Source organism: Chiloscyllium punctatum, chromosome 5, assembly GCF_047496795.1.
Source record: "Chiloscyllium punctatum isolate Juve2018m chromosome 5, sChiPun1.3, whole genome shotgun sequence".
In the NCBI taxonomy this organism is placed as follows: Eukaryota; Metazoa; Chordata; class Chondrichthyes; order Orectolobiformes; family Hemiscylliidae; genus Chiloscyllium; species Chiloscyllium punctatum.
Genome location: NC_092743.1, coordinates 22,539,491 through 22,566,513, shown reverse-complemented (window position 1 = coordinate 22,566,513; position 27,023 = coordinate 22,539,491). Strand labels below are relative to the sequence as shown.

The 27,023-nt window shown below is 40.8% G+C and overlaps 1 protein-coding gene across 2 annotated transcripts in view; it reads left to right on the top strand.

The window, feature by feature from the left end:
• The window catches only part of trpn1 (transient receptor potential cation channel, subfamily N, member 1), a 219,426-nt gene that overhangs the window by 7,033 nt on the left and 185,370 nt on the right, over positions 1-27,023 (top strand). For both annotated transcript variants that reach the window (XM_072569938.1, XM_072569937.1), the window contains exon 2: positions 3,688-3,789. In XM_072569938.1, coding sequence (XP_072426039.1) covers positions 3,688-3,789 — 102 coding nt within the window. The remainder of the gene's footprint in view (positions 1-3,687; positions 3,790-27,023) is intronic.

The following is a 27,023-nucleotide window of genomic DNA, read 5'->3' as shown; positions in this document are numbered from 1 at the left end:
AGCATGGACAGGGCAAATACATGTGACACATTTTTAAAAAGTCCTTAGAGTCCTTTAGGAATTAGATTCTTAACTTGAAAACACTGTAGTTTACTGTTTGCCTTGTATTCTGAGCAGTAATGGAATCTAGAATTTTTGCTGAATTGTTGATTTTCCACCGGATACTGGCTTCTGAAATAATGAGAGGTATACAGGGAAGGAGGGTGAAAGTTCCAACTGGAAATATAATTGTATGCAAGCAAACATATAAAATAGGAGTAGACATTAGTTACTCAGCCCTTGAGTTTGTTAAATACCATTTAGTATGACCCATAGTTGATGTGATTAGTCATGATAAGCCTTCGCTCACTTGCTTATCAGTAATCTACCTTCCTTTGCTGTTAAAAATGTCTCATCACACTGAGGAAAAAGAACTCCTCATCTGTTTTAGTTGGACAACCCCTAACATTTTAACAGTGAACTCTGTAGAGTCATAGTCATACAGCATGAAAACAGACTCTTTGATTCAACTCATTTGCACCAACCAGCTATCCCAATCTGACCAAATGCAATTAATGATAACATTCCATTATCTGGTTGTATCTGTATACCAACCATTTATAAATCAAGCACCTGGACACCCAGATCTCAGTGCTCTGCAATCTCTTACCACTTTAGTCCTTCCAGCAAGATAGACAATTTCACTTTTTCCTGCGCTATACTCCATTAGCCAGATCCTTGTTCACTCACTTAACTATATCCTTTACAGATTTCCTATTCCACTTCACAGCTTGACTGTCTTTGTGTAATTATTGAATTTAATATCCATACCTTTGGTCCTTTCAACCAACTCATTTTTCTAAATTGTAAAAATCCCAGTTCTGATCCCTGTAGCATACCATTGTTACATCTTGCCAACTAGAAGGTGGCCCTTTTATGACTGGTTTCCAACCATGCTGATATTATTGTTAATTTTTCTTTCTCCCTCTCTGCTGCTGAAAAGCAGCTGTGCAAATATAGTTCAGTATGTCTTTGAGTCCAGCTCCATTGTCTTGCTAAACTGGCTAACCGGTATGCCTGCCTTTAATCAGCCAATCTATGAAATTATCATCCAACTCTGCATTAAAACAGGAGATGTGAGTCTTTTGACACTAACTCAGTTCCTTGGTTTTGATGTCTGTCGATAAAATCATAATTTCAGCGCAGACTTTGGGGTAACAGGTTCAAATCTCATGATGACAGCCACTTGAATTTAATTTAAATTTGAATTGTGATCATGAGACTATCACAAATTTTGTTTATTCCTCATCGGTCTCACCAAACTTCATCAATTTATGATCAGGAAACCACCACAAAGATGTTAGGTCTATTTTTCCTTTTAAAACCATTTGAGTTCATGAAATGGATCAATGATTAGATGATGAAAATTAAAATTTAATTGTCCATATTTCACCCAAATATAACAATGTTATTATTGAATTGTTATGATCACCATTTCAGGCAGCACTTTTAAGATCATAACAAGTTACTGCATAAAACAAAACTCCCATTTCTCATACACTTTTCCCTCTAATCATTAAGGAAAGCACTCTATTAAATGTCTTACATCTGCATTTGCTCCCTATGCTCCCCCCGCCCCACCCCAAGAGTATGTATGCAGCTGGGGGCAGGGGACGTTAGCAGTGTCAGAGGAAGTGTCAGGAAGTCTGATTGCTCATGGACCAATTCAGGCTTTTAATTGACAAATTAGCAATGACTTAATGAGCTACTCTGACCACCACTATGATCTGGAAAGATGGTGATGGAGTGACAATGTTACAGGGCTTATATCAAGATTAGAGTGGTGCTGAAAAAGCATAGCAGGTCAGACAGCATCTGAGGAGCAGGAAAGTCAACATTTCGGGCAACAGCCCTTCATCTGGAATGAGCATTCTGTTGAAGGGCTTTTGCCCAAAACATTGATTTTTCCTGCTCCTCAGATGCTGCCTGACCTTCTTTGCTTTTCCAGCACCACTCTAATCTTGACTCTAATGTTCAGCATCTGCTTCTGCCTTACTGGGCTGGTAACCTATGGGCCCAGGCCAATGCATTCAAATCCCATGACAGCAGCTACTTGAATTTAAATTCAATTAATTTTTTAAAATCTAAATTAAACTCATCGCAGTAGTTTTGATCACAAAACAATCCTCAAATTTTATTAAAATCCATATGAATCACTGATAGCCTTCAGGGACGGAGATCTGCTGTCTTTACCTGGTCTGACCTCCATGTGAATTCAGGCATACAGCATGTTGCCTGTTAGTCCGTTGTAATAGCCCAGCAAACCACACAGTTCAGGGAAGGGGAAACAATTGCTGACGTTGCCAGCAATGTCTGTATCTGATGGAAGAATAAAGAAGAAAAATATGTAACCTGTGACCGGAAAGGTCCCTCCAAGTGTGCAGCCTGTCAGCATTCACTGCCAGTATGTGACTTGGCAATGGAAGCTGGAAGGTGACTCCTTTAAGCTATGCTTCCTCCCTCAGAAGCATATCCCACCCCTAACAAACTTCCTCAGTCTCCGCAATTCCTTCCTCCTTGGACCCCATATACCACGTCTCTCTCACTGGGTGTGCTGGTGTAACCATGGTCATATGACCACAACCTCCAACAACTTTACTTGGTGTCTGACTCCATTCACAATCACCATTAGTGGACACTGCGTCCAGTAATGGTATTGCTGCCAATTAATTGACTGGCTACCAGTTCTAGGAGGGTGCACTGTCCTCTGCATGAGGGTGGAAAGCACAGCTCAAAGCCAGCTGGGTTCATTGTTAATGGGGCAATCTGCTAAAACAGGAGCAAACTTTCCTCTACATTTAATTTCCCCAGCTCCCAACTGCTGGTAAAACCCAGGTATGGAAGGGTATCGTATTGTAATTATGTCCCCTTACCTATGGAGATGTTGAGGCAAGAAGAGTTTAAATACAAGATGAAAAGTTAGCATAGAAAGCTTAAATTTGGGCCTAGGAATATCAGTGGAGGTATATGAATAAAAACAGAATATATCCCTGTAAAATAGAGTTTAATCATATTCGAACAGCCTGGTTGTCTTGTTAATTGCTCTGGAACCCTATTTCCTTTGAAAGTCTTTGATTTGTTATGTGAAATGCCACAGAAAATCAACTCCTAAATAATGATTGTAATTTAGTGGCAGATGAAAGGATAAAATTTTGTACAGTCATATTTACTACATCAAAACAAATCAAGTTAAATATTTGCCTAGGGAAAAGCATTGATTTCATGAAGAGTCTGAAAGGAATTTTGTTTTATTAAAAATTTTAAATATAACTTTTATTACAAGTTATTAATTTCAGAAAAACATGAACTGCTGTGTCTGTTCATTGCAGTCTTCATGACGAAATAGCCAAATAGCAAACTTGGTTTATAAGAAAAAACATTCTGTTATAGTGCTCATGAACACTCAAGTTCTGCCCTGGCTACTGGGCTCATGACTTCACTAAAGCCTTGCTCCAATTCTCTGTGTTAAACGCCAGTCAGTATTTTCTATTGTGTTTGATATTCTTATATATTTCAGCTAATGCTGTCAAGTTCAACATGGCACAGTCAGAGAATGTGGCACTTTCATTTGATGATGTTATATCTTCATATCCACATGCCTTTAAGCATATTTGCTTTGTTCAGCTTGATGCTTTTTTTAAATTACAGGAATCCGGTCTGACTCCATTTTTGATTGCTGTTCGAGAAAACAAGTTGACGATTGTGGAAAAGCTGTTTGAGTTAGGAGGTAATCAAATCGATCGGTCAAAGGTAGGTTCTGGAACATTTCCAGAAACCAAATGATTACATTCAGTTTTTTGAGCATTGTGGAAGGGTGAGAAATGAAAGATCACCTCCTCTGATCATCACCTCTTAGAGTCATACAGTCATAGAGATGTACAGCATGGAAATAGACCCTTCGGTCCAACCCGTCCATGTCAACCAGATATCCCAACCCAATCTAGTCCCACCTGCCAGCACCTGGCCCATATCCCTCCAAACCCTTCCTATTCATATATCCATCCAAATGCCTCTTAAATCTTGCAATTGTACCAGCCTCCACCACATCCTCTGGCAGCTCATTCCATTCACGTACCACCCTCTGTGTGAAAAAGTTGCCCCTTAGGTCTCTTTTATATCTTTCCCCTCTCACCCTAAATCTATGCTCTCTAGTTCTGGACTCCCCCACCCCAGAGAAAAGACTTTGCCTATTTACCCTTGTTATGTGGTGTGCTTATGATCAATTTCTCATTGTACATAACATCCAGAAGGCATGTTGGAAGTAGCCTCTCATGGAAGTGAGATCACTTGTCAAAAATGGTGAGGGAGAGAATGCTTTTTGTCAAGAAAAACATTTTCAACCTCCCTTCCTCAAAAAGCTGTGGAAGCAGTGTTTTTGAATATTGTTAAGGTGGGGCAGACAGGTTTTTGATGAGCACACAGGTGACAGGTTGTCATGTGAGCGTATGGAGGAAGCAGGTCAGCCATTATTGTTTTGTATGGTGGTACAAAGTTGACGGGCTCAGCACCTTATTCTGCACATAATTCAGATGCATGTTTGTAAAGAGCCCTGCCCATCATACTGATATTTCACATTGATGATCTTTTGATTGTTGAAAAAAGTGAGGCTGTACATGTGCAATCCAAATGTCATGCAACTAAGCTAAATAAAGAGTTGTGATGTGTGACTTGCATTCACATTGGGCAGAATGGCTGCAGGGTGAGCCTAAATCACACATGTACCTGTCTGGAGGTTGTTCATCAGCAGTAGCATCTTGGTGTGAGTGGAGTAGTTTTTCAACTCTGGAACATGGGAGGTGAACTAGAGAGAAGGGGATAACAACAAGCTTTGATTTTCTCACATAGGCTCAGAGGAGTCCCTTCTGTCTGTCTCAGACATTCAAACATGAAAATAAAACCCTTTTATGGGTCCCTTCCCTAAGTTCCTCCCTTTGAGTATCAAACACTAAGTCAGTCAGAGTGTACACTTGATACAAGAAAGGAACAACAGTAAGCCGTTTGTCCCCTCGAGCCCACTTCAAAAGGATCATGGTTGATCCATCATTCCTCATGTCCACTTTTCTACTTTATCCCATTACCCTACTGATCAAGGTAACTTGTTCAACAATGTACCTCACTTAGAGAAGTTGCTCACAGCACCAAGTCATTAATATATATTATGAACATGTTTACAATAGCAATGGGCAGGAATAGGTATGTACTGCAGGGAAAGAGGTATAATTGGCGAAAGGCAATTATGATACGATTAGGCAAGATTTAGGATGCATAGGATGAGCAAGGAAACTGCAGGGGATGGACACACTTGAAATGTGGAACTTACTCAAGGACCAGCTACTGGTCAGTGAAGGCTCAGTTAAGGGGTTTGAGAGTTATAAGTTAGCCAGAAAAGATCTAAAGAGAGGGCTAAGAAGAGCCAGGAGGGGATATGAGAAGTTGTTGGTGGATAGGATCAAGGAAAACCCTCAGTCCTTCTACAGGAATATCAGGAATAAAAAAATGATAGAGTAAGATTAGGGCCAATCAAAGATAGTAGTGGAAAGTTGTGTGTGGAATCTGAGGACATAATGATGCGCTGAATGAATACTTTTCGCCAGTATTCATGTCGGAAAGGGGCAATGTTAGTGAAAATATTTACAGGCCACAAGATTAGATGGGATTGAGGTTGACAAAGAGGAGGTTTTAGCAATTTTGGAATAACTAAAAATAGATAAGACCCCTAAGCCGGATGGAATTTATCCTCAAATTCTCTGGGAAGCCAGGGAGGAGATTGCAGAGCCTTTGGCTTCAATCTTTATGTCATCATTGTCAACAGGAGTAGTGCCAGAAGACTGGAGGATAGCAAATGTTGTTCCCTTGTTTAAGAAGGGGAATCAGAACAACCCTGGTAGTTATAGGCCAGTGAGCCTTACTTCGGATGTGGGTAAGGTGTTGGAAAAGGTTATAAGGCATAGGATTTATAATCATTTGGAAAGGCATAACTTGATTAGGGATAATCGACACGGTTTTGTGAAGGGTACATCGTGCCTCACTAACCTTATTGAGTTCTTTGAGAAGGTGATAAAGCAGGTGGATGAAGGTAAAAGAGTTGATGTGGTGTATATGGACTTCAGTAAGGCGTTTGATAAAGTTCCACATAGTAGGCTATTGCACAAAATACGGAGTTTCAGGATTAAAGGTGATTTAGTGGTTTGGATCAGAAATTGGCTAGCTGAAAGAAGACAGTTGATATGAAATGTTCATTCTGGAATGAGTTACCAGTGGTGTGCTGCAAGGATCTGTTTTGGGACTACTGCTGTTTGTCATACTTATAAATGATCTGGAGGTGGGCATAGAAGGATGGATTAGTAAATTTGTGGATGACATTAAGGTAGGCAGAATAGTGCTGAAGGATGTCGCAGGTTACAGAGGGACATAGATAAGATGCAGAGCTGGGCTGAGAGGTGGCAAATGGAGTTTAATGTGGAAAAGTGTGAGGTAGTTTACTTCAGAAGAAGTAACAGAAATGTAGACTACTGGGCTAATGGTCAAATTCTTGGCAGTGTAGATGAACAGAGAGATCTCTGTGTCCAGGTGCATAAATCCCTGAAAGTTGCCACACAGGTTGATAGGGTTGTTAAGAAGGCATATGATGTGTTGGCATCACATGTGTAGGGGCATTGAGTTTCAGAGCCATAAGGTTATGCTTCAGCTGTACAATACACTGGTAAGGCTGCACCTGGAATATTGCGTGCAGCTCTGGTCACCGCATTATAGGAAAGATGTTAATGCTTTGGAAAGTGTTCAGAGGAGATTTACTAAGATGTTGTCTGGTATGGAGGGAAGATCTTATGAGGAAAGGCTGCAGGACTTGAGGCTGTTTTCATTAGAGATAAGAAGGTTGAGAGGTGACTTAATCAAGACATATAAGATAATCAGAGGGTTTGATAGGGTAGACAGTGAGACCCTTATTCCTAGGATGGTGAAGGCTAACACGAGAAGACATAGCTTTAAATTGAGGGGTGATAGATAATGGACAGATTTCGGGTAATTTCTTTACTCAGAGAGAAATAGGGGCATGGAATGGCCTGCCTGTAACAGTAGTAGATTCACCCACGTTAAGGGTGTTTAAATGGATATTGGGCATATATATGGATAATAATGGAACGGTGTAGCTTAGATGGGTATCAGATTAATTTCATAGGTCGGCACAACATCGCGGGCCGAAGGGCCTGTACTGAGCTGTAACGTTCTATGTTCTGTGTTCTATTTATGGATCTAATACTGATCCTTGTAGAATCCTACTGCTCATAAGCTGCCAACCAGCAGAGCTAGTTTGTCTCAACTGGTTCTGTGTCTCAACTTGCTATTTCCTGCTTACGAGCCAGTTCTATATCAATGGCAATATACTACCTGCAACACCATGGGCTTCTTGTCAGAGGGTCATAAAGCATAGAAACAGATCCTTCAGTCCATGAACTGATCTAGTCCCATTTGTTAGCATTTTGCCCACATCCCTCTAAACCCTTCCTACTTATTTTCCCATCCAGATGAATATAGAACATAGAATCCCTAGATTTTGGAAAAAAGCTATTCAGCCCATCATGTCCAAACCGACCCTCCAAAGAACATCCCATCTAACCAATGTACTGTACAGCAGCAACTCCTGTACTCAACGAACTGACTAATGAAGGCAAGTGCACCAAATTCCTCCTTGTATATCCTGTATCTGTGACTCCAGTTTCAAGGAACTAAGTGACTTGACCTTTTGTGAGGTATCTTGTTGAAAATATTCTTGAAATCTAAATACATCTACTAGTATACCTGTCCGCACACTGGTTGAGACTTCCTCAAAAATCTCTAAATAATTAGACAGACATGATTAGGGACAGCACAGTGGCTCAGTGGTTAGCACTGCTGTCTCACAGTGCCAAGCACCTGGGTTCAATTTCAGCCTCAGGCAGTTATGTGGAATTTGTATGTTTTCCCTGTGTTGTGCGTGTGTTTCCTCTGGTGCTCCAGTTTCTTCTCGTGGTGCAAAGATTAGGTGGATTGGCCATGGGAAATGGAGGATTACAGGGGAGTGAGTCTGAGTGGGATGTTCTTCAGAGGGTTGGTGTGGACACTGTGGGCTGCTCCAACATTGCAGGGATTCTATGCTGATTTTCCTTTTGTGAAGCGATGCTGACTGTATTTGGTTAGATAATGTTTTCTAAATATGCTGCTATGACTTCCTACAGAATTGATTACAATTTTGCACTCATGTACCTGCTACGAGCATAGGATCTAATTTGCACATTTAAGAAATTGATGGTCTGTCCTGACAGGCACCCCAGATGACTAAAAATTGTCCTAGTTAAAATGGAGCGAGCCACACTTCCAGCAATATGAATGACTGCATTTCTAGTACCGATAAATGGGCAACTATACATTTAGTGTTCTCTTTTCTGTCCAAAATTTATCATAAGTAATGTGTCTGGATCAAGTTCTAAAACAGTTTCCTGATTTTCTTTAAAAGACTCTGCATCGCATTCTCCTGTATTGTGAATGGTCTCCATGTGTTTCCAGTTTTCAGGAGACAATACAGTGAAGTAAATGAGTTTTCAAATGTATTTTAACAAAAAGCTTGAATATCGAATTCATTTTCCTTAGCTCTGTTGTTTCTTTATCTTTACCATTCTTTATCATTCTCTATCCTGTTGATGATATTGAAGCTGATGGTAGCTTCAAATGAGAATTTTGCTATGCAGTAATTTCAATGGGAAGGAAATGAGTGGAGATGAATAATGAAGGTAAATGCTGCATAAATGTGCTTGTGGATGGATGTTGTTGAGTTTAACTTTCTTGGCTGGCAGGGAAAGATTTCAGGAAATCGTATGGCTAGTGTAGAGTCAAACTAAATACATCTTTAACTGATGAGGATTGTATCAAATCAGTGAAGACAATGTACTTGATGGGCTGAATGTTCTTGCCCATTCCATCCATTTTCTGAGATTGGCCTGTTTCAGCACTGAATTGTATATAATTCAATGCCCAGTATATCTTTAATGTTTTGATGTTTATACTGACTTTTTTTCTATACCATTTGAATGCTTTTTATTCTGTGATGAAAGGAAAATCTATGCATTTAGGAATTTGTATTGTAAAATATTGTAGATGTATGTGTGTCAATTCTGAGAAGGAAATTTCTTTTTACGGCAGATCAGAAAGTCATTTGGAACAATGACCTAAATGATTCGATACTACGAAGGATTGTAAAGTAAAACAGAAATTGCTGGACAAACTCAGCAGGTCTGGCAGCATAGGCGGAGAGAAAGCAGAGTTAATGTTTCAAGTCCAGTGATTCTTGTTTAGAATAGTCAGAATGTACTGAAGAAAGTTGTAGTGATTGTAATGAGGTCATCTGGTAGACCTCATAGAATATAAGTTCCCTGATTTGGGCTGTTAATCTGATTCAATCAAGGAGCCTTGGCTGACAGATATATTATAGAAAAGGGGCGGATATTCCATTACATAAAATTGTATTGAATTAAAGGGCAGAAACAAGCCAATTAACCCAATTGATCTATACTGTGTTTATGCTTCTTATGAGTCTACTCCCATCTAGTTCATCCAACCCTATGTGCATATCCATGTATTTCTTTCTCCTTCATGTACTTTCCTGGCTTCCTTTTTGATACATATTAATATATATTCACTCTGAGAGCTGGCTCTGAGAAAGCTGGACCAGTGTCAAGGACTGTCCACGTGTAAATGAAGAGCGAGTTGGTGACAGAAAACTGGCTTCTGTGGATAGTTCAGGTCACTCAACCCGAAATGTTAGCTCTGCTTTCTCTCCACGGATGCTGCCAGATCTGCTGAGTTTCTCCCAGCAGTTTCTGTTTTTGTTTTAGATTTCCAGCATCCACAGTTCTCTGTTTTATTACAATAACGTATGTTACTGTTGTCAAACACTTGGCAGTGCTCCTGCAGTGTGAATGAATGTAATGTTTAGAAGCACTGAGTCTGTAACAGACCAGAAAACCACTAGCTCAGTTTTGAGTTCAGAACAGAAGTTGCAAAGTCTCAGTCCAGAAGAATCGGGAGTTCAGTTCAGAACGAAGGCAAGTTTCTCCGAAAGGACAACTTGAGCTGTTAACCAGGGATATCAGTCACCTTACCCTTAGCCAAAGTGGTTTAGTTTGTGGAGTTTTTGAGCCAGGAGAGTTTGAATAGGAATCTTCAAGTTGTTAGAACTGTAAAAGCTTAAGCCATCAGAATTCATACCAGAGGATTTAGAAAGGCAATGTAAAACTGGCTCTGCAATCCAAGGAAAGGAAACTGTGTGGAGTAAAATTTTAGAGTTAGGATAGGAGTAATTGCTCTCTGTAATGAGCATCAGTAAGTGAATTGTGCTGGAAAACAGTTTGAAACTCTGTTTATTATTTGTGTTAAGAGCTTTCTTTATGTACATATGTTTTATTTGCTTTTCTCTCTACTGCATATTACACCTATGTTCTGATATTAAAGACTATCTGCAACCTCATATGAATATATTTCAGTGTCTAAGTAGTTGTATCACCATCAGCTGGAATCACCACAGTTCATTGATTTATTTCTGTTTGCTGTGTTTGTTGGTGATTTTTATTAGCCACCGGGACAGATTGTGTACAGGCCACTGACTTAAAGCATGCTCCAAAACAGAATCAGTTGTAAAAACATTAAGCCTTACTTTGCTGCAGTAGGCACAATTGAACTGTTGTCCTGTTTTACCCAGAGGGTGGTGAGAATGTAGAATTTGCATTGTCTAAGAGCAATTGAGGAACATGTATCAAAAGGGAAGCTAGGAAAGTACATGAAGGAGAAAGAAATACATGGATATGCACAAAGGGTTGGATGAACTAGATGGAGTAGACTCATAAGAAGCGCACAGTATAAATCAATTGGGTTGATTGGCTTGTTTCTGCCCTGTTAATTCAATACAATTTTATGTAATGGAATACCCGCCCCTTTCCTATAATAAACTCTTTTGTCTTTCTTGATCTGTTCTTCCTGGCACTTGGAACAAAAAATTGCCCATAACCCTCTATTCTCAATTTTCTTAGTGGTATCTCCGGTTGTGCTAATTAACCTGCATTAGAATTATTTTATGACCCCTTTACTAGTGTTCCCATAAATTAATTACATTTCCTTATCTTGAGCACAATGTGACAGTGAGTCTTGGTTCTTTTGTTGAGGCAATTAAAGAGCATGGGGCACAGTCATATTTGAAATCATGTCAACATTTCAGAAGCAGATACAACCTAGAAACAATGTTGGCTGGACTCTGCACTGCAGCACTAAATAATTACCGTACTATTAATCTCCGGAGTTATCCAGGAAGTGGTCCATTTTCAAAAACTGCTCTGGGTAAACCAGACCTCAGTTTATAGAGAAGGAGGGAACAAACAATGCAAGATGACAAATGAAAACGGCCAGTGTTTCTTCTCACAGGTGGTTCAGCTACTTTAGTTGCAGACAGGGTCAGGCTCAGCTGATTCACTCCGTGATATAATAGACAGTCAGGGCACCCCAACATGGTCCCTGAATGAATGGATAGTTCAATGAGATATTGTCGAGCTACTGGGGATTGTCGATCTGAAGAGCAATTGATGTTACCACCTTCCCAAAACAGTGGGTGAAATTGTGAGTAGGAGGCAAAGAATAAAAGGCACAAATCTCTTGTATCTCTGAAGAGGTGCATCTACAGATGCACTGTCTCTGATTTAAAACAAAAAGTAAATCATATGTGTGCCTAATGATTTGTTTTTAAATTTTGCTAAAATTCCACAGAATCGGCAAAGCAGGCACATTGAAACAGAGGTGCAGGCCAACATTAGTTGTGAGGTAGTTTTAAAAGGAAGGCCAGCCATCTCCTTATTATGATCGGGTCTTTCTTAATCCCTGGAGGGGCCTCGCAATATTAACTAGAACACTTCCAGTAAACAATCAGCAGCAAATCGGTAATATTCAGCGGCAACAGGGAATTCAAGAGCAATTGGTGTGGCCTTAGTGTAGTCAATGTTTGAAGCAGTCAGACATCTGCTCAAGTTTATTCATGTAGGGGAAATATCATCACTGTCTATTATTAACTCCTAAAAGTAGAGATATTTAAATCATGATACAGCCTGTAATCTGATTATCAGAACAGAAGCTACTTAACTCTTCCAATATAGATCCTCTGCATGTAGCACTTTTTATTCATTCATGATATTTGGACCCACTGGCTTGGCCAGGATTTATTACACCTCTGGAGTTGCTCTTAAAGTACTGGTGAGCTGCCTACTTCAACTACAATGTGGAGGTGCCGGTGTTGGACTGGGTTGGGCAAAGTTAAAAATCACACAACACCAGGTTATAGTCCAACAGGTTTATTTGGAAGTACAAGCTTCTGGAGCGCTTCTCCTTCATCCGGTGGAGCAGGATCATAGGATACAGAATTTATAGCAAAAGATCACAGTGACATACAACTGATGCGATATATTGAACAAACCTAGAGTGCTTTACGTCTTTCATCTTTTAGAATGGGGTTGCAGGTTTCAATTCATTAATATGTAAATCCCAGAACTTCTTTCAAGTCATATTCCTGAGATAACTTAAGGTTTTATTTTAGAAAAGTGACATCTCAGCTCAGACAATGCATTAAAGGTGTGAGGATAGAGTCTGTATGTATTCCAATCTTGAGTCAGACTGGTTCTATTTCCAAAGTCAGAATTTGTAAAACATCATATGGTTTTTAAAAATTTTGACCGCTTACAGATTGTGTGCTTTTTGAACAAAATAGAATGGATCTGCAAATACAATTCTGCAAATGCAAATTCATCCCATAGATTTATGTGCTTCTTGTTTCAACTACTGCCGTTGATTTGGTGCAGTTACACTTAAGATTCTGTCAGTGAGGAAATTGCAGGATATTGACCCAGTAACATTGAAGGAAAATTGATATATTTCCAAGTCAGGATGGTGAGTGACTTGGAGGGGAACTTGCAGATGGCTGTACTCCCACGTATTGGCTTCCTTGTCCTTCTACATGAAGTGGCAACGGGTTGGAAAACACTTTCTAAGGAACTTCGGTGAATTTTTGCAGTGCTTCCTGTAAGTGATAGACACTACTACTGAGTGTCGGTGCTGGAAGAAGTGGATATTTCTGGGTGTGATGCCAGTCAAATGAGCTGCTTTGTCCTGGAAGGTATCAAGCTTCTTCAGTGTTAGAGCTGTACTCCACGCCCCCCCCACCCCCACCCCCCCACCCCCGACATATAGGAAGTATTCCATCACGCTCCTGACTTGTGCCTTGGAGATGGTGGACAGGCTCTGAAGAGACAGGAGTTGATTTATTCACTGCCTTTGATCTGCACTTGTATCCATAATATTTATATGGCTAGTCCATTTCAGTTTCTGGTCACTGGTAATCCTGGGATGTTGATAATGTTAGATTCAGTGATGATCACACCATTGAATGTCAAGGGACAGTGGTTAGATTCTCTCTTGTTGGAGATGGTCATTGCCTGGCATTTATGTGGCACGACTGTTATGTGCCACTTGTCACCCCAAGTCTACATATTGTACATTCTTGTACATTTACTGCTTCAATATCTGAGGAGTTGTGAATGGTGTTAAACATTTTGGCAATCGTCAGCAAACATCCCCATTTCAGACCTTTTGATGGTTGCGCCTAGGACACTACTCTGAGGAACTCCTGCAGAAATGTCCTGGAACTAAAGTGACTGACCTCCAACAACCACAACCATCTTCCTGTCTGCCAGATATGATTTCAACTGGAATAGGGATTCCATCTGATTAATATCTGATTCCAGACTTGTTTGGGATCCTTGATGCCACACTTGGTCAAATGTAGCCATGATGTCACCTTACCTCTGGAATTCAGCTCTTTTGGACATACTTGAACAGAGGCTGCAATGAGGTCAGGAGCTGAATGGCCCTGGTGAAACCCAAACAATAACCCTGGCATCACTGAGCAGGTTAATGCTGAGCTGGTGCTGCTTGAAAGCACTAACTATGACACCTTCCATCACGTTACCAGTGATTGAGAATAGACTGATGGGTGATAATTGGCCATGTTGGAATGGTCAAGCTTTTGTGTATATAACTGGACAATTTTCCACTTTCAGGTGTTGTAATTGTGCTGGAACAGCTTGGATAGCGGTGAGGCAAGTTCTGGATGACACATCTTCATTATCAGGGTCCACAGCCTTTGTAGTATCCAGTGCCTCTAACTGTTTCCTGGTACCATCCAGAGTGATAGAATTGGCTGAAGACTGACATCTGTGATACAACAGACTTCTGGAGGAGGCCAAGATGGATCAACCACTCAACACTTCAGCCTTTTTTTTTATGCAGCTATGACGGGTTCCTGCATCATTAAAGATTGGGATGTTTGTGGAATCTCCTCCTCCAAAGTTTGAGGTCCACAATGCACATTTACAATGCCTTATGTCAGGCTTGCAGAACTGAGATCTGAGCCATTGGTTATGGGATCACTTAGCTGTATCACTTGCTGCTTATGTGCTTTGGCATGCAAGTAGTCCTCTTTTGTAGCTTCACCAGGTTAACAGCTCCAGTTTTAGATATTCTTGGTGCTGCTCCCAGCTGGTTGATAATGGTGGAGTTGGTCAGGAGTATAAGGTTTCAGTATAATTCTGTCACCCTTGTTGGTTGCTGTTACCTGTGCCTAGTGGGAAAGGAGAATTGATAGAATTTTTCCCACCAAATTTCTGTTACAGTCAGGAGTGTGGTGTCTAACAGAATTATTAGAAATTGAGTGTATAGCATCCTCTCTATTTCTAGTCATCAATATTAAGGTAAATCTGTCACAATACTATTTTCCTGTCTGATATGAAATCTCATAATTCAGAAAACCTAAAAGATGGACCACTTTAAAAGTTTTCATCCTTATCAAATGAAAGGCTTCCAGTCCCTTTTATTTTAATAAACAGCATATCATAAAACTTTGTATCAGTCTCAGATTATTTCTGACAATTTCTGTTTCTATTTCAAACTTCCAACACCCAGGATATTTTGATTTGCATTGAGTTAGTCTTCACTCCCCTTTCTTTCCTGTAGTCTTTTGCCTTGTTAAGTGTAGCTAGGGATCAGATAGCTTAGTTGGTTGGATGGCCAGTTTGTGATACGGAGTGCTGCCAACCGTGTAAATTCAATTCTCACGCTGGCTGAAGTTGTCATGAAGGACTCTTCTTATTCTCAACCTCTCCCCTCACTCTGAGAGAGCAACCCTATTCTTTACCTTTACATTATCCAGTTTCCTTTCCAAAGGTAGCACGCAACATCTTTACATCACACTTTCAGTCAATTCTGGATAAGTGAAATTATTGTGGAGGTGAAAAATATTGGCTGGCACATTGCAGAAGTTTGACAGATGTTAGTGGATTTAAATTAGGAATTTTACCGCCATTAAGGAGAACTGATCTTCCAATTAATAAGCTAATGTACAAATTTGCTCTTCCATCCAGTAAAATCCACCCAGAGAGAATCATGGCCTTGAGGAAAGAATCAGTTTCTGTGAATAATAGGCTGGTTATGTTGGGGACTTTTAACTTTCCAAACATAGACTGGGACTGCTATAGTGTTAAGGGCTTAGATGGAGAGGAATTTAAGTGTGCACAAGAAAAAATTCTGATTCAGTATCTGAATGTACCTACAAGGAAAGGTGCAAAACTTGACTAAATCGTGGGAAATAAGGCACTGCAGGTGACTGAGGCATCAGTTGTGGGCGGCACAGTGGCTCAGTGGTTAGCACTGCTGCCTCACAGCGCCAGGGACCCAGGTTTGATTCCAGCCTTGGGAGACTGTCTGTGTGGAGTTTGCACATTCTCCCCGTGTCTGCATGGGTTTGCTCTGGTTTCCTCACATTCCGAAGATGTGTGGGTCAGGTGAATTGGCCATGGTAAATTGCCCAGAGTGTTAGGTGCATTAGTCAGAGGGAAATGGGTCTGGGTGGGTTACTCTTCGGAGGGTCAGTGTGGACTTGTTGGGCCAAAGGGCCTGTCCCCACACTGTAGGGAATCTAATCACTTTGGGGCCAGTAACCATAATTCTATTAGTTTTAAAAAGTTGTAGAAAAGGATAGACGGCCTAAAGGTTAAAGTTCTAAATTGGAGGAAGGCCAATTTTGACAGTATTAGGCAAAAACTTTCAAAAGTTGATAGAGGTTGGGGGAGGAGGGTGGGGGTGGATGTTTGTAGATAAAAGGACTGCTAGAAAATGGGAAGCCTTCAAAAATGAGATAATGTGAGTCCAGAGACAGTATGTTCCTGTGAGGGTGAAAAGCAAGTCTAGTGGGTGTGGGGAATACTGGATAACTAGAGAAACTGAGGTTTTGGTCAAGAAAAAGAAGGAAGCATGTGTCAGGTAATAGATAGCAGAGATTGAGTGAATCCCTAGAAGAGTTTAATGGCAGAAGCAGTGTACTTAAAAGGGAAATCAGGAGGGCAAAAAGGGGATGTGAAATAGCTTTGGCAAATAGGGTTAAGGAGAATCCACAGAAATTCTGCAAATACATTAAGGACAAAAGGGTAACTAGGGAGAGAATAGGACCCCTTAAAGATCAGCAAGGCCACTTATGTTTGGAACCACAGGACATGGGTGAGATACTAAACAAGTATTTTGCATCAGTATTTACTGTGGAGAAGGACATGGAAGATACAGGTGATGGGGAAATAAATAGTGACATCTTGCAAATGTCCATATTACAGAGGAAGAGGTGCTGGACATCTTAAAATGCACAAAGATGGATAAATCGCTGGGACCTGATCAGGTGTATCCTAGAACCCCGTGAGAAGCTAGGTATGGGATTGCTGGACCCCTTGCTGAGATATTTGTATCATCGATAGTCACAAGTGAGGTGCTGGAAGACTGGAGGTTGGCTAACATGGTGCCATTGTTTAAGAAAGCTGGTAAGGAAAAGCCAGGGAACTATAGACTATATAGACATTAGTGGTGGACAAGTTGTTGACTTATTAGGGATAGTTAACATGGCTTTATACATGGGAAATCATGTCTCACTAACCTGATTGAACTTTGAAGAAGTAACAAAGAGGATTGATGAGGGCAGAGCAGTGGATGTGATCTATATGGACTTCAGTAAGGCATTCTACAAGGTTCCTACTGGTTAGCAAGGTCAGATCACATGGAATACAGGGAGAACTAGCTATTTGGATACAGAACTGGCTCAAAGGTAAGAAGACAGAGGGTGGTGATGGACTGTTGCTTTTCAGACTGGAGGTCTGTGACCAGTGATGTGCCACAAGGACCAGTGCTGCGTCCACTGCTTTCTGTCCGTTATGTAAATGATTTGAATGTGAACATAAGAGGTATGGTTAGTAAGTTTGCAGATGACACTAAAGTTGAAGGTGTAGTGGACAGTGAAGAAGATTACTTGAGAGTGCAATGGGATCTTGATCAGATGGGCCATTGGGCTGAGGAGTGGCAGATGGAGTTTAATAAATGTGAGTTGCTGCATTTTGGGAAAGCAAATCAAGATAGGCCTTATGTGTTTAACGGTAAGGTCCTGGGGAGTGCTGCTGAACAAAGAGACGTTGGAGTGTAGGTTCATAGCTCCTTGAAATTGGAGTCGCAGTTAATAGGATAGTGAAGAAAGCGTTTGTATACTTGCTTTTATTGGTCAATGCATCGGGTATAGAAGTTGGGAGGTCATGTTGCAGCTGTACAGGACATTGGTACAGCCACTTTTGGAGTATTGCATGTAATTCTGGTCTCCCTCCTATAGGAAAGATATTGTGAAACTTGAAACGGTTCAGAAAAGATTTACAAGCTTGCTGCCAGGTTTGGAGGATTTGAGCAATAGGGAGAAGTTGAATAGGCTGGGGCTGTTTTCCCTGGAGCGTCGGAGGCTGAGGGGTGTCCTCACAGAGGTTTACAAAATTATGAGGGGCATGGGTATGGTAGGCGAGGTATTTTCCCCGGAGTGGGGGAGTCCAAAACTAGAAGGCAAGGGTTTAAGGAAAGAGGGGGAAGATGTAAAAGGGACCTAAGTGGCAACTTTTTCACGCAGAACATGGTACTGCCAGGAGAAGTGGTGAAGGCTGGTACAATTACAGCATTTGAAAGGTAACTGGATGAGTATGTGAATAGGAAAGGTTTAGAGGGATATGGGCCAAATGCTGGCAAACACGACTATGTTTATATAGAATATATGGTCAGCATGGACAAGTTGGACCAAAGGGTTTTTTTCCATGCTGTATGTCTCTATGACTCTAAGTAATTTCTTACAAGATCTCCAAATGTGGTGCACCTCTGGGAATGTTGGAAGGGGAATTGAATTCAAAAGTATGGAGGGTGAACTTCAGTTATACAGGGCATTTGTGAGATCACATCTGAAGTACCAGGTACTGAATTATTCACTTTATTTATGAAATGCATTGGAGGCAGTGCAGAGAAGATGCACTGGACAAACACCTGGAATCGGAAGATTGTCTTATGAGAAATAGTTAAACAGGTTAGGCTTGTATTCACTGGAGTTTAGAAGAGTGAGAGGCAACTTGATTGAAACACAACATCCTGAAAGGTCTTGACAGGATGGTTGTGAAAAGGCTGTTTCCTCTTGTGGGAAGAATCTAGAACTAGGGATCACTGTAATAATAAAGTGTCATTTATTTGAGACAAAGATAAGGAGGAATTCTTTTTCAATGGGTGTTGAAAACAGAATCTTGGAATATCTGTAAGGCAGAGGTGAATAAGTTCTTCAAAAGCAAAAGGTGAAAAGGTTACTTCACAAAGGCTTGTGAAGTAACCAGAACAAATCTTATTGAATGGCAGAATAGGCTCAAGGGGCCAAATGGCCTAATTCTGCTCCTAATTCCTTTGTTCATATTAGAAAACCATCACCAATTCTATCCATGGTATTTCTATTGGTCTACTGTGAAGGTCTAATTGAGTTTTTTTTCTGCTCGTAAATCCGTGCCTTTGTGCAGTCTCAGTCAATGTAACCTCCACACACCAACCCCTCGTAACCTTGTACCTGTGAATATGATTGCAATTGCTTGGGAGTGGTATGTAATTTATGATTTCACTCGGTTTTAGTCAACAAAGACTTTGTGCCCATTAAGGTGAGGAATGGCAGTGCTGGGGAAATTGCCAATTTTCTCATTCACTGTTAATTTTGAAAGGCCTTTTAGGAGAAGTTAAATAGACCAATGTCAATGTCGTCTTCTGTTAGACCCCAGTGCTACACTTCGATTCCACTTGCAAAATAACTGCAACTAGTAAATCATCAGGACATTTGCGTTTCTTACACTTTTTCTGTCTTGGTTACTGAATGGCAAATCTTGTTGTACCTAAACTCCTCCATTAATGACAAGATATCAAAAGCAGGTCATTGAATGGAAGGTGCTTTGTGATCCTTAGGGGAGGCAGTGGTATAGTGTTAAAGCAATCCAGAACCCAGGCTAATCTTCTGGGTACATGGGGTTGAATCCTGTCCATGACAGATGGTGAAAATGAAGTTCAATGAAAACTGGAATAAAGAGCTGACTCAGTGGTGAGCATGTAACCTTTTTGATTGTTCTAAAAACCATACGGGAGGGAAATCTGCCATCTTACCTGTTCTGGCCTATATGTGATATGTGGCAATATCACATGTGGCAATTTCTTAACTATTCTCAGAGCAATTAGGGATTAGCAATAAATACCCGATCTAGCCAGTGATGCCCACATCCCATGAACGAATAAAAATAAAGTATATAAGCTAATTTTAACTCTTTCATTGACCCTTGTTTATCCACACGATGTTTATTTTTATCTCAAAATATTCAAACCTTAGGCCATCATTCACATCAGAATGTCATCATTTCAGTGTTGATGATCAGTCCCATGCAGTTCCATATACTCCCAGTTATATCACACACTTCAAAGGTGAGACTTTGCTCTTTGTACATCGTACTGAATTCCAACTGTTTTCATAAAATTTCATCCATCTGGAGTGGGAATGATTTGATATGTTCTGATGTCTAAGAGGAAAATCAATCCTAATGAGTACTGGGTAGGTTAGTAGATGAGTCTGTGATCTTTTACTGAAAAGCTGAATCTGAATCTAAATGGAAGTCCCTTCTCTCTCTTGACAGTGAGGCTGTCGTGTAGAGCATATTTGAAATCTATCAGCACAATTACAATTCCTGACAATGATTGACCAGAGTACAAATGTCAATAATTGCACTTAGAGATCACGAGAGTGACTTGAATGAGGAAGGGGAGCAAAATGGTAAAGTAAAAGCAAAGACATGTGGATGCTGGATATCTGAAATATGACCAGGAAGTGCTGGAGAAACAGGTCTGGCAGCATCTATAGGGTGTGAAGCAGAGTTAATGTTTAAGATGTTCTCACTGTTCTTTGAAACTTCCGTAGAACAGCCATGTGGCAATAAAATGACAAAAAAAGGGCAAAGATCTGTGGATAATGGAAATCAGATACACAAGCAATTGTTGCTCGAAAAACTCAGGTCTGGCAGCATTCATGGAGAAAAAGCAGTGTTAATGTTTCAGTCAGTGATGTTTCTTCAGAGTTCTCCATAGGTAAGGGTAAGGCAAATCTGTAGAGCAGCTCTGGCTCAATTGGGATCCAATTTTGCACTTGTTCAGCTATTTTTAAAAAATGTCAAAAGTATATACAGATTTTAAAAATGTATCTCTTTGGAATTCCAATGAAAATAATAGATTAAAATACTAATTGCAACAATAAGTGTCTAGAATGCAGTGATATTCACTTCTCCTGTTATCTTTTGGTACTGCTTTTCTTGAAATTGCTGTACAATAGATTTACGCTCCTGGAAGACATGTCATGCATATTCAGGGAAGAACTGTTGCCCCGAAACAAATTGGTCTTCATTTTATTCCTGTTCTTTACATGACCTGCATGGAAATAAGACTTTCTTCAGTAAGAAAAGTCACCCTGTGAAAGGTCAATGGGAAAGTAAAATTCTGCCAATAAAACAGCTTGGGTGTAGAACTGACCTTTTGATGAATGTATTTGTGTTGTGTATCCAGTCTGGAGTTGTGTTCCCCGCTGATAATGCTGCCATACAATGCAGATGACAAGGAGGAAAGAAGAAGATTGAAGTCAATGAATGGGATTGATGGTCTGGAACCAGTTTCTTATAAACCCCATTTTGATGCTGTTAGCTACTTTTGTCCACAACATTGGCAATGTGTCATTTCTGAAAGATTTTAACCAAAGCAGTGAACAGCATCACTTCACTAAGCTCTGAAAGAGAACAGTTAAATGAGCCACAAAACTATATAACCATTTTGGCCAATTCAGGAAAGAAGTTTCTGAAAATGGAAGCCTTTTTTTGATAAAAGTATTTCAATTGAATTTGAATGCTGATCAAAATGCAAGATTAAAAGGAATGCACACTTTGAATAAAGAAATCAATCAGAATGGCTTAAATGATCTTACAGCTGACACTTTAGCCTAGAATTTGGGTCACACCAGCCTGTTGGCACAAAGTGGGCACAGGCATTGGGCCCTCAGAATTTCACCCCCCCCCACCCCCGTCCCAGTTCCTTGTATGTCTTAAACCCACAAGGAAAATACATTCAAGCTCATTGTGTCTATTCCTGGGCACTATTATCAGAACATGCAAAGGCTTCAGAGAGGGTACAGATAAATTTCATCACAATGAAGGACAGCATGACCTTGGTACTTTAGAAAAATACTGTTACTGTTTCCTTGGAAAATAGATGCATGAGAGGAAATTTGACAGGTATATTGAGTGTGTCATGTTTCAGGCATAAGCCCTTCATCAGGAAGTGTTTGGGGAGGAGGTGGTGGGGGCACGTGGAGGAAAGGGGCGGAGAGATAAATAAGGGACTGGGGGGGAAGGTAGCTGGGAAGGTGATAGGTGGATGCAGATGGTAGGTGATTGTGAGAGGTTGGTGGGGAGGGTGGAGCAGATAGGTGAGAAGGACGATGGACAGGTTGGACAGTTCAAGAGGGCAGCGTCGAGTTGGAGGGTTGTATCCAGGATGAGGTGGGGGAGGGAAGATTTGTAAATTAGTGAAGTCAATGTTGATGCCATGTGGTTGAAGTATAAGGCAGAAGATGAGATGTTCTTCCTCCATTTATCAGGTGGCTTGGATTTGGTGGTGGTGGAGGACCAGGACTTGTGTGTTCTTCGTGGAGTGGGAGGTGGAGCTGAAGTGGTCAGCCACTGGACGGTGGGGTTGTTGGGTTTGTGTGTCCCAGAGATCTTCCCTGAAACATTCCGCAGTTCATGTCCTCTCTCCCCCGTGTAGAGGAGACCACATCGAGAGCGACAAACATAGTAGGTGGGCTGGGTGGATAAGCAGGAAAATCTCTGCTGGATGTGAAAAGATCCTTTGGGGCCTTGGACAGATGTGGGGGTTGGAGGTGTGGGCACAGGTTTTATACCTCTTGCAGTGGTAAGGGAAGGTACGGTGCAGGGGGTGGGTTGGTGAGACGTGAGGACCTAATGAGTGAATCATGATGGAATGATTTCTGTGGAACACAGATAGGGTTGGGAGCGAAATATATCTCTGGTGGTGGGGTTTGATTGTAGGTGGTGGAAATGGCAGATGATAATGTGCTGTATCCAGATATAAGTGAGGTGAAAGATGAGGACCGGGTGAGGGGTTTAATTCTTTTTGCAGTTGGAGGAGTGTGGTTCAAGGACAGAGGTGTGGGAAGTGGAGGAGATGTGCTGGAGGGCATTGTTGATCACATGGGAGGGGAAATTGCAGTCCTGGAAATAGGAGACCTAGAGTGGAATGGTTCCTCCTGGGAGCAGATACGGTGGAAGAATTGGGAGTAAAGGATCACGTTTTTACTTTTGGAGAGGGGGATGTAGAATGAGGTGTAGTCCAGGTAGCTGTGGGAATTGATGGTTTTGAAACAAATGTCTGTGTTGAATCAGTTGCTGGAGATGGAGGCGGAGAGGTCCAGGAAGGGGAGGGAGATGTCCAATATGGTCCAAGTGAACTTAAGGTCAAGGTAGAAGGTGTTTGTGAAGTGGCTTTCCTGTGCCTCTATTGTGTATCAATACTTAATAAAATGAATAGACTGTTACTTTCCTGAGGCAGGCTTACCTTTCTCCTCTTAGGAACTGTCACTGAGTCTTTTTGATTTCTGCTTCTAATATAATTTGAACAATTTGCCCAAAATTAAATCTTCCTTAGACTTTGTGAATCTAACAAAGTTTCTTCAAGAAGACCAACCTCTAATGAGAAAGCTCCATCATCACAGTTTTCCACACATTGGTAGAGGTCTTTAATGCCATTAGCTACAGATTCCCCCAGGAGCTGTACTCCTCTCCTGTTAAGTATTGCTCATTCACAAGCTTTTGCTCTCAAACTGAAGTAGTCATGAGTAGCTTTTAGGGCATTGCCAGAAGTGTCTGTGCTCACTTTAATGTACCCACAATTTTCTGTTATAGTTTATATTGAGTGCAATAGTGTATTAATTTGAAGCAGTTCTGCATTTTAAGAACTGTTGCCTTCAAGATGTCCAAACATGTGTTCTGTCTGACATTAAACTTCTGTGAAAATATTATTTCGCATTCAATTTCCTTTCAATGTACTTATTAATGGTTATTGTACAGCTATAATAAATCTCTAGCATCTCAATATTGTTCATAATTTGCTTTTTCAACTTATTTTCTTGCTGTCATAAGGCTGTTCATTGCTGTTCTAAATTTTATATCTGTAAAATATATCTGTATATGACATAAAAATTGTATTTTCTTTATCTCTGTCTTTTTAAATTCTGTATTGCAGTATTACTTTATAAGTATCGTAAATATTAAGTTTTTAAATGAAGCTTTAAATACCTTGTAATGTTAAATGCTGCCTGTAGTGATTTAGAACTTTCAAGCTTTTAATTTGATTCCTTGCAATATTATTTCTCTTTTATTGTTGACTGGAGTTTTCCTGCCTTTTATAACAATCAAGATTTCTTGAGGATGCCAACTGTTGTACAACATTAAAGTGTTTTCCCTCTCAAGCTGAGGCAATATGGATATTTTCTGTTTTTAATCGTCCAAATGGTCTTTCTTCTCAATAAGTCTTTAAGGAACGTTTTCTGGCTGCAGCCTTTATAAGTCTTCCCACCCAAATGGCAGTTTAATTACTGCAGTTTTGGTGGGAAGACTTTAAGTTTCTTCTGACTATTTGTCTTCCTAGACCCTTGCTCTTTCCCAATATATATTATTTTTTTCGGCTTGTCACTGTCTTTTCCAACTGTGCCTTGTGCTGTTTACTTATGATAATATCAATGTTTGTCTTTGAGAGACAGGAGCATTCGTTTTTTTTAACTCCCTTCTCATCCTTTTCTGATCTTGGCTCAGTTTCTCTCATGTTTTTTTCCCCTTTCTCAGCTTTATCAAGAGAGGCATAGAGTTCAAGAACAGGGAGGTGATGTTGAATGTGTATAAGATACTTGTTAAACTTCAGCTGGAGTACTGGGTACAGTTCTGAGCACTGCATTATAGGAAAGATGGGAACACATTGGAGAGAGTACAGAAGTAGCTCACACAAATAGTTCCAGGATTGAGACACTTCAGTTATGAGGATAGATTTAAGAAGTTTGAACCATTCTCATGGGAGAGAAGAAGGCTAAAAGCAGATGGGGAGACACTGTTCCCAATCATAAAAGTAACAAGAACACGGGGGTATAGATTTAACGTGATCTGCAAAAGAAACAAGGGTAAAGTGAGGAAAAACCTTTTCACTCAGTGAGGAATTAGGTTCTAAAATGCACTACCTTGACATGCAGTGGGTGCAGTCTTAATTGAAGTATTCAAGAAGGCATTAGATGGTTATTTGGACAATAATAATGTGTAAGAGTATGAGGAGAAAGTGTGATGTTACTAGGTGATGATACTGTTTATTTAACCTGCCGGTGTAGGTATGATGGGTCAAAAAGCCTCCTTCCACCCTGTCTGTCTGATTCTATGATGTTGTGAGGGATTTCTAACTTTGCTTCTGGAGCCCGCTATGCTCCCCACAGAGCTCCCTTTGCTAAGACCACTGTGTTTTTTCTTCAATGTGGCTGTTTTACCCTTCCCTTAGCTCACACTGTTGTCCCTCCACTGATTACCAGCTTGTTAGTGAAGGTTTTCTTTTCGAATGCTTCACTAACAAGCTAATATTATAGGAAAATTAACTCCTTTCATCATCAACCGTCCCTCGCAGATGAGGATGACTCTCTTCCACTCTCCAGGCGAGTCTGTAGGTAGCTGTACAGACCGATGCAGTTACTGCAAGCTCTGATACACTTGGGGCTGATGGTTGTCATGGGAAGGGGTGATTGGGGTGTTGATGTGGTAGCACGCTCCTTAAGCTGTTTTTGCCCGGCTTCCGCTTTCCAGTAGCAAATCTCGAGGTGCTCGACACCTTCCTGGATGCTTCTCCTCCACTTCGGACGGTCTTGGGCCAGTGATTCCCACCGAGATCTGGGAATCACTGGGCTTGAGGGCACCCCTGAAGCACATCCTCTTTTCACCTGGGGCTCGCCTGCCATTTTGAAGCTAGGAATAGTGCCCTTACTTGGGGAGTCTTATGCAGATGACATGCCCTGACCAAGGGTAGTCAGTGCCTTGATGCTGGGGATTAACCTCTTTGGAACTATTACTTTACACAATAGATTTAAACCAGTGATTCTGAAGGATCAGTAATAAGTTGCAAAGGCAGATCGGTATCCGATGTATGCATCCTAATTCTTTGGTTGCGACATTTTATGCAGTTTGAAATTATTATTTTGTGAAGTGATTGTGTTAAAGAAGGGGGCTCCCACTTTCTTTCTATTTTGTTCTGCAACTGAGCCATTGTTTAAGTGATAAATGGTCACAATGTAATAGAAATCCTGGGTGGACGCAGTGAAATCCTAATATAGTCAGTGGAATCTATTTGTTTAACCTCCCAGGAAGAATGCCTCCGTCTGAGGGGCGTGCTGTGATAATGAACAGTAGCTCTTATCAGAGACTGAAAAGAAAGTGTTGGTCAACCAACTAATATTTGCTTACTTGTATAGCAGGCCAGTGTGAGCCAACAGATCCAACCAACTTGGGTAGTGGCTGTCATTTGAAATTTGAAATGCTGATGGCGTTGTGTTGCTAAGTTAATCTCTGCTAACCCAGTGCGTCATGTGTTGGCTTAATGTTGGAGCCTTTCCAAATCGAGCCCTGACTCAACGTTGCTGACAGATTTACTGGCTAAAAATTTAATCAGTGCATGTGAAGAAACTCAACAGGCGCAAATTCTGCTTTTGTCAGTGGGACCACACCGGTCAACATCTTTAACACCTTCATTGACCTGCATAATCATTTGTAAATGTTATAAATTCTAGCCTTCCATGACAAGAGTGACCCATCAACTACCACATTAGAGTAATAGGCGCTCAGTTAAAATTCCAGTTGATCTGCTGAATATACCCAGGCACAGCTCTCAAGAACAGTAGATTTGCTTGATTAAAGGGAACATGCAAATCAAGGGGCAGGTTCAGGACATTATAAGGAAACTTTAATAATTATGAGTGAACAAAGCCAAGTGAATTGAAAGAAGCTGGTCCGTTTGTGGAAGGTCAAGAATCAGAAGATGCAGATATGAGGTAATTGGCAAAGAACTTCCAAGCCCTCACTCGCTCTCCACGAGACAGAGAAGGCAAGCTGAGCTATTATCTGCAAGTTCCTCTCCAAGTCAAACACCATCTTAACTTGGGGCTATTTTGTGTATTTTAATGAGATTATCTCTCATGCTGCAGGGAGTGTAGACCCAATGTATTTAATCTGGCCTCAGACAATGATCCCTCCATCCCAGGCATTTCAACCTTATAGAATCCCTACAGTGTGGAAACAGGCCATTCAGTCCAGCCAGTGCACACCGATTCTCCAAACAACATTCCACCCAGACTCCCCTCCCCCCACCCTGTCCCTGTAACCCTGCATTTCCCATGGCTAGTCCACCAAACCTGAACATCTTTG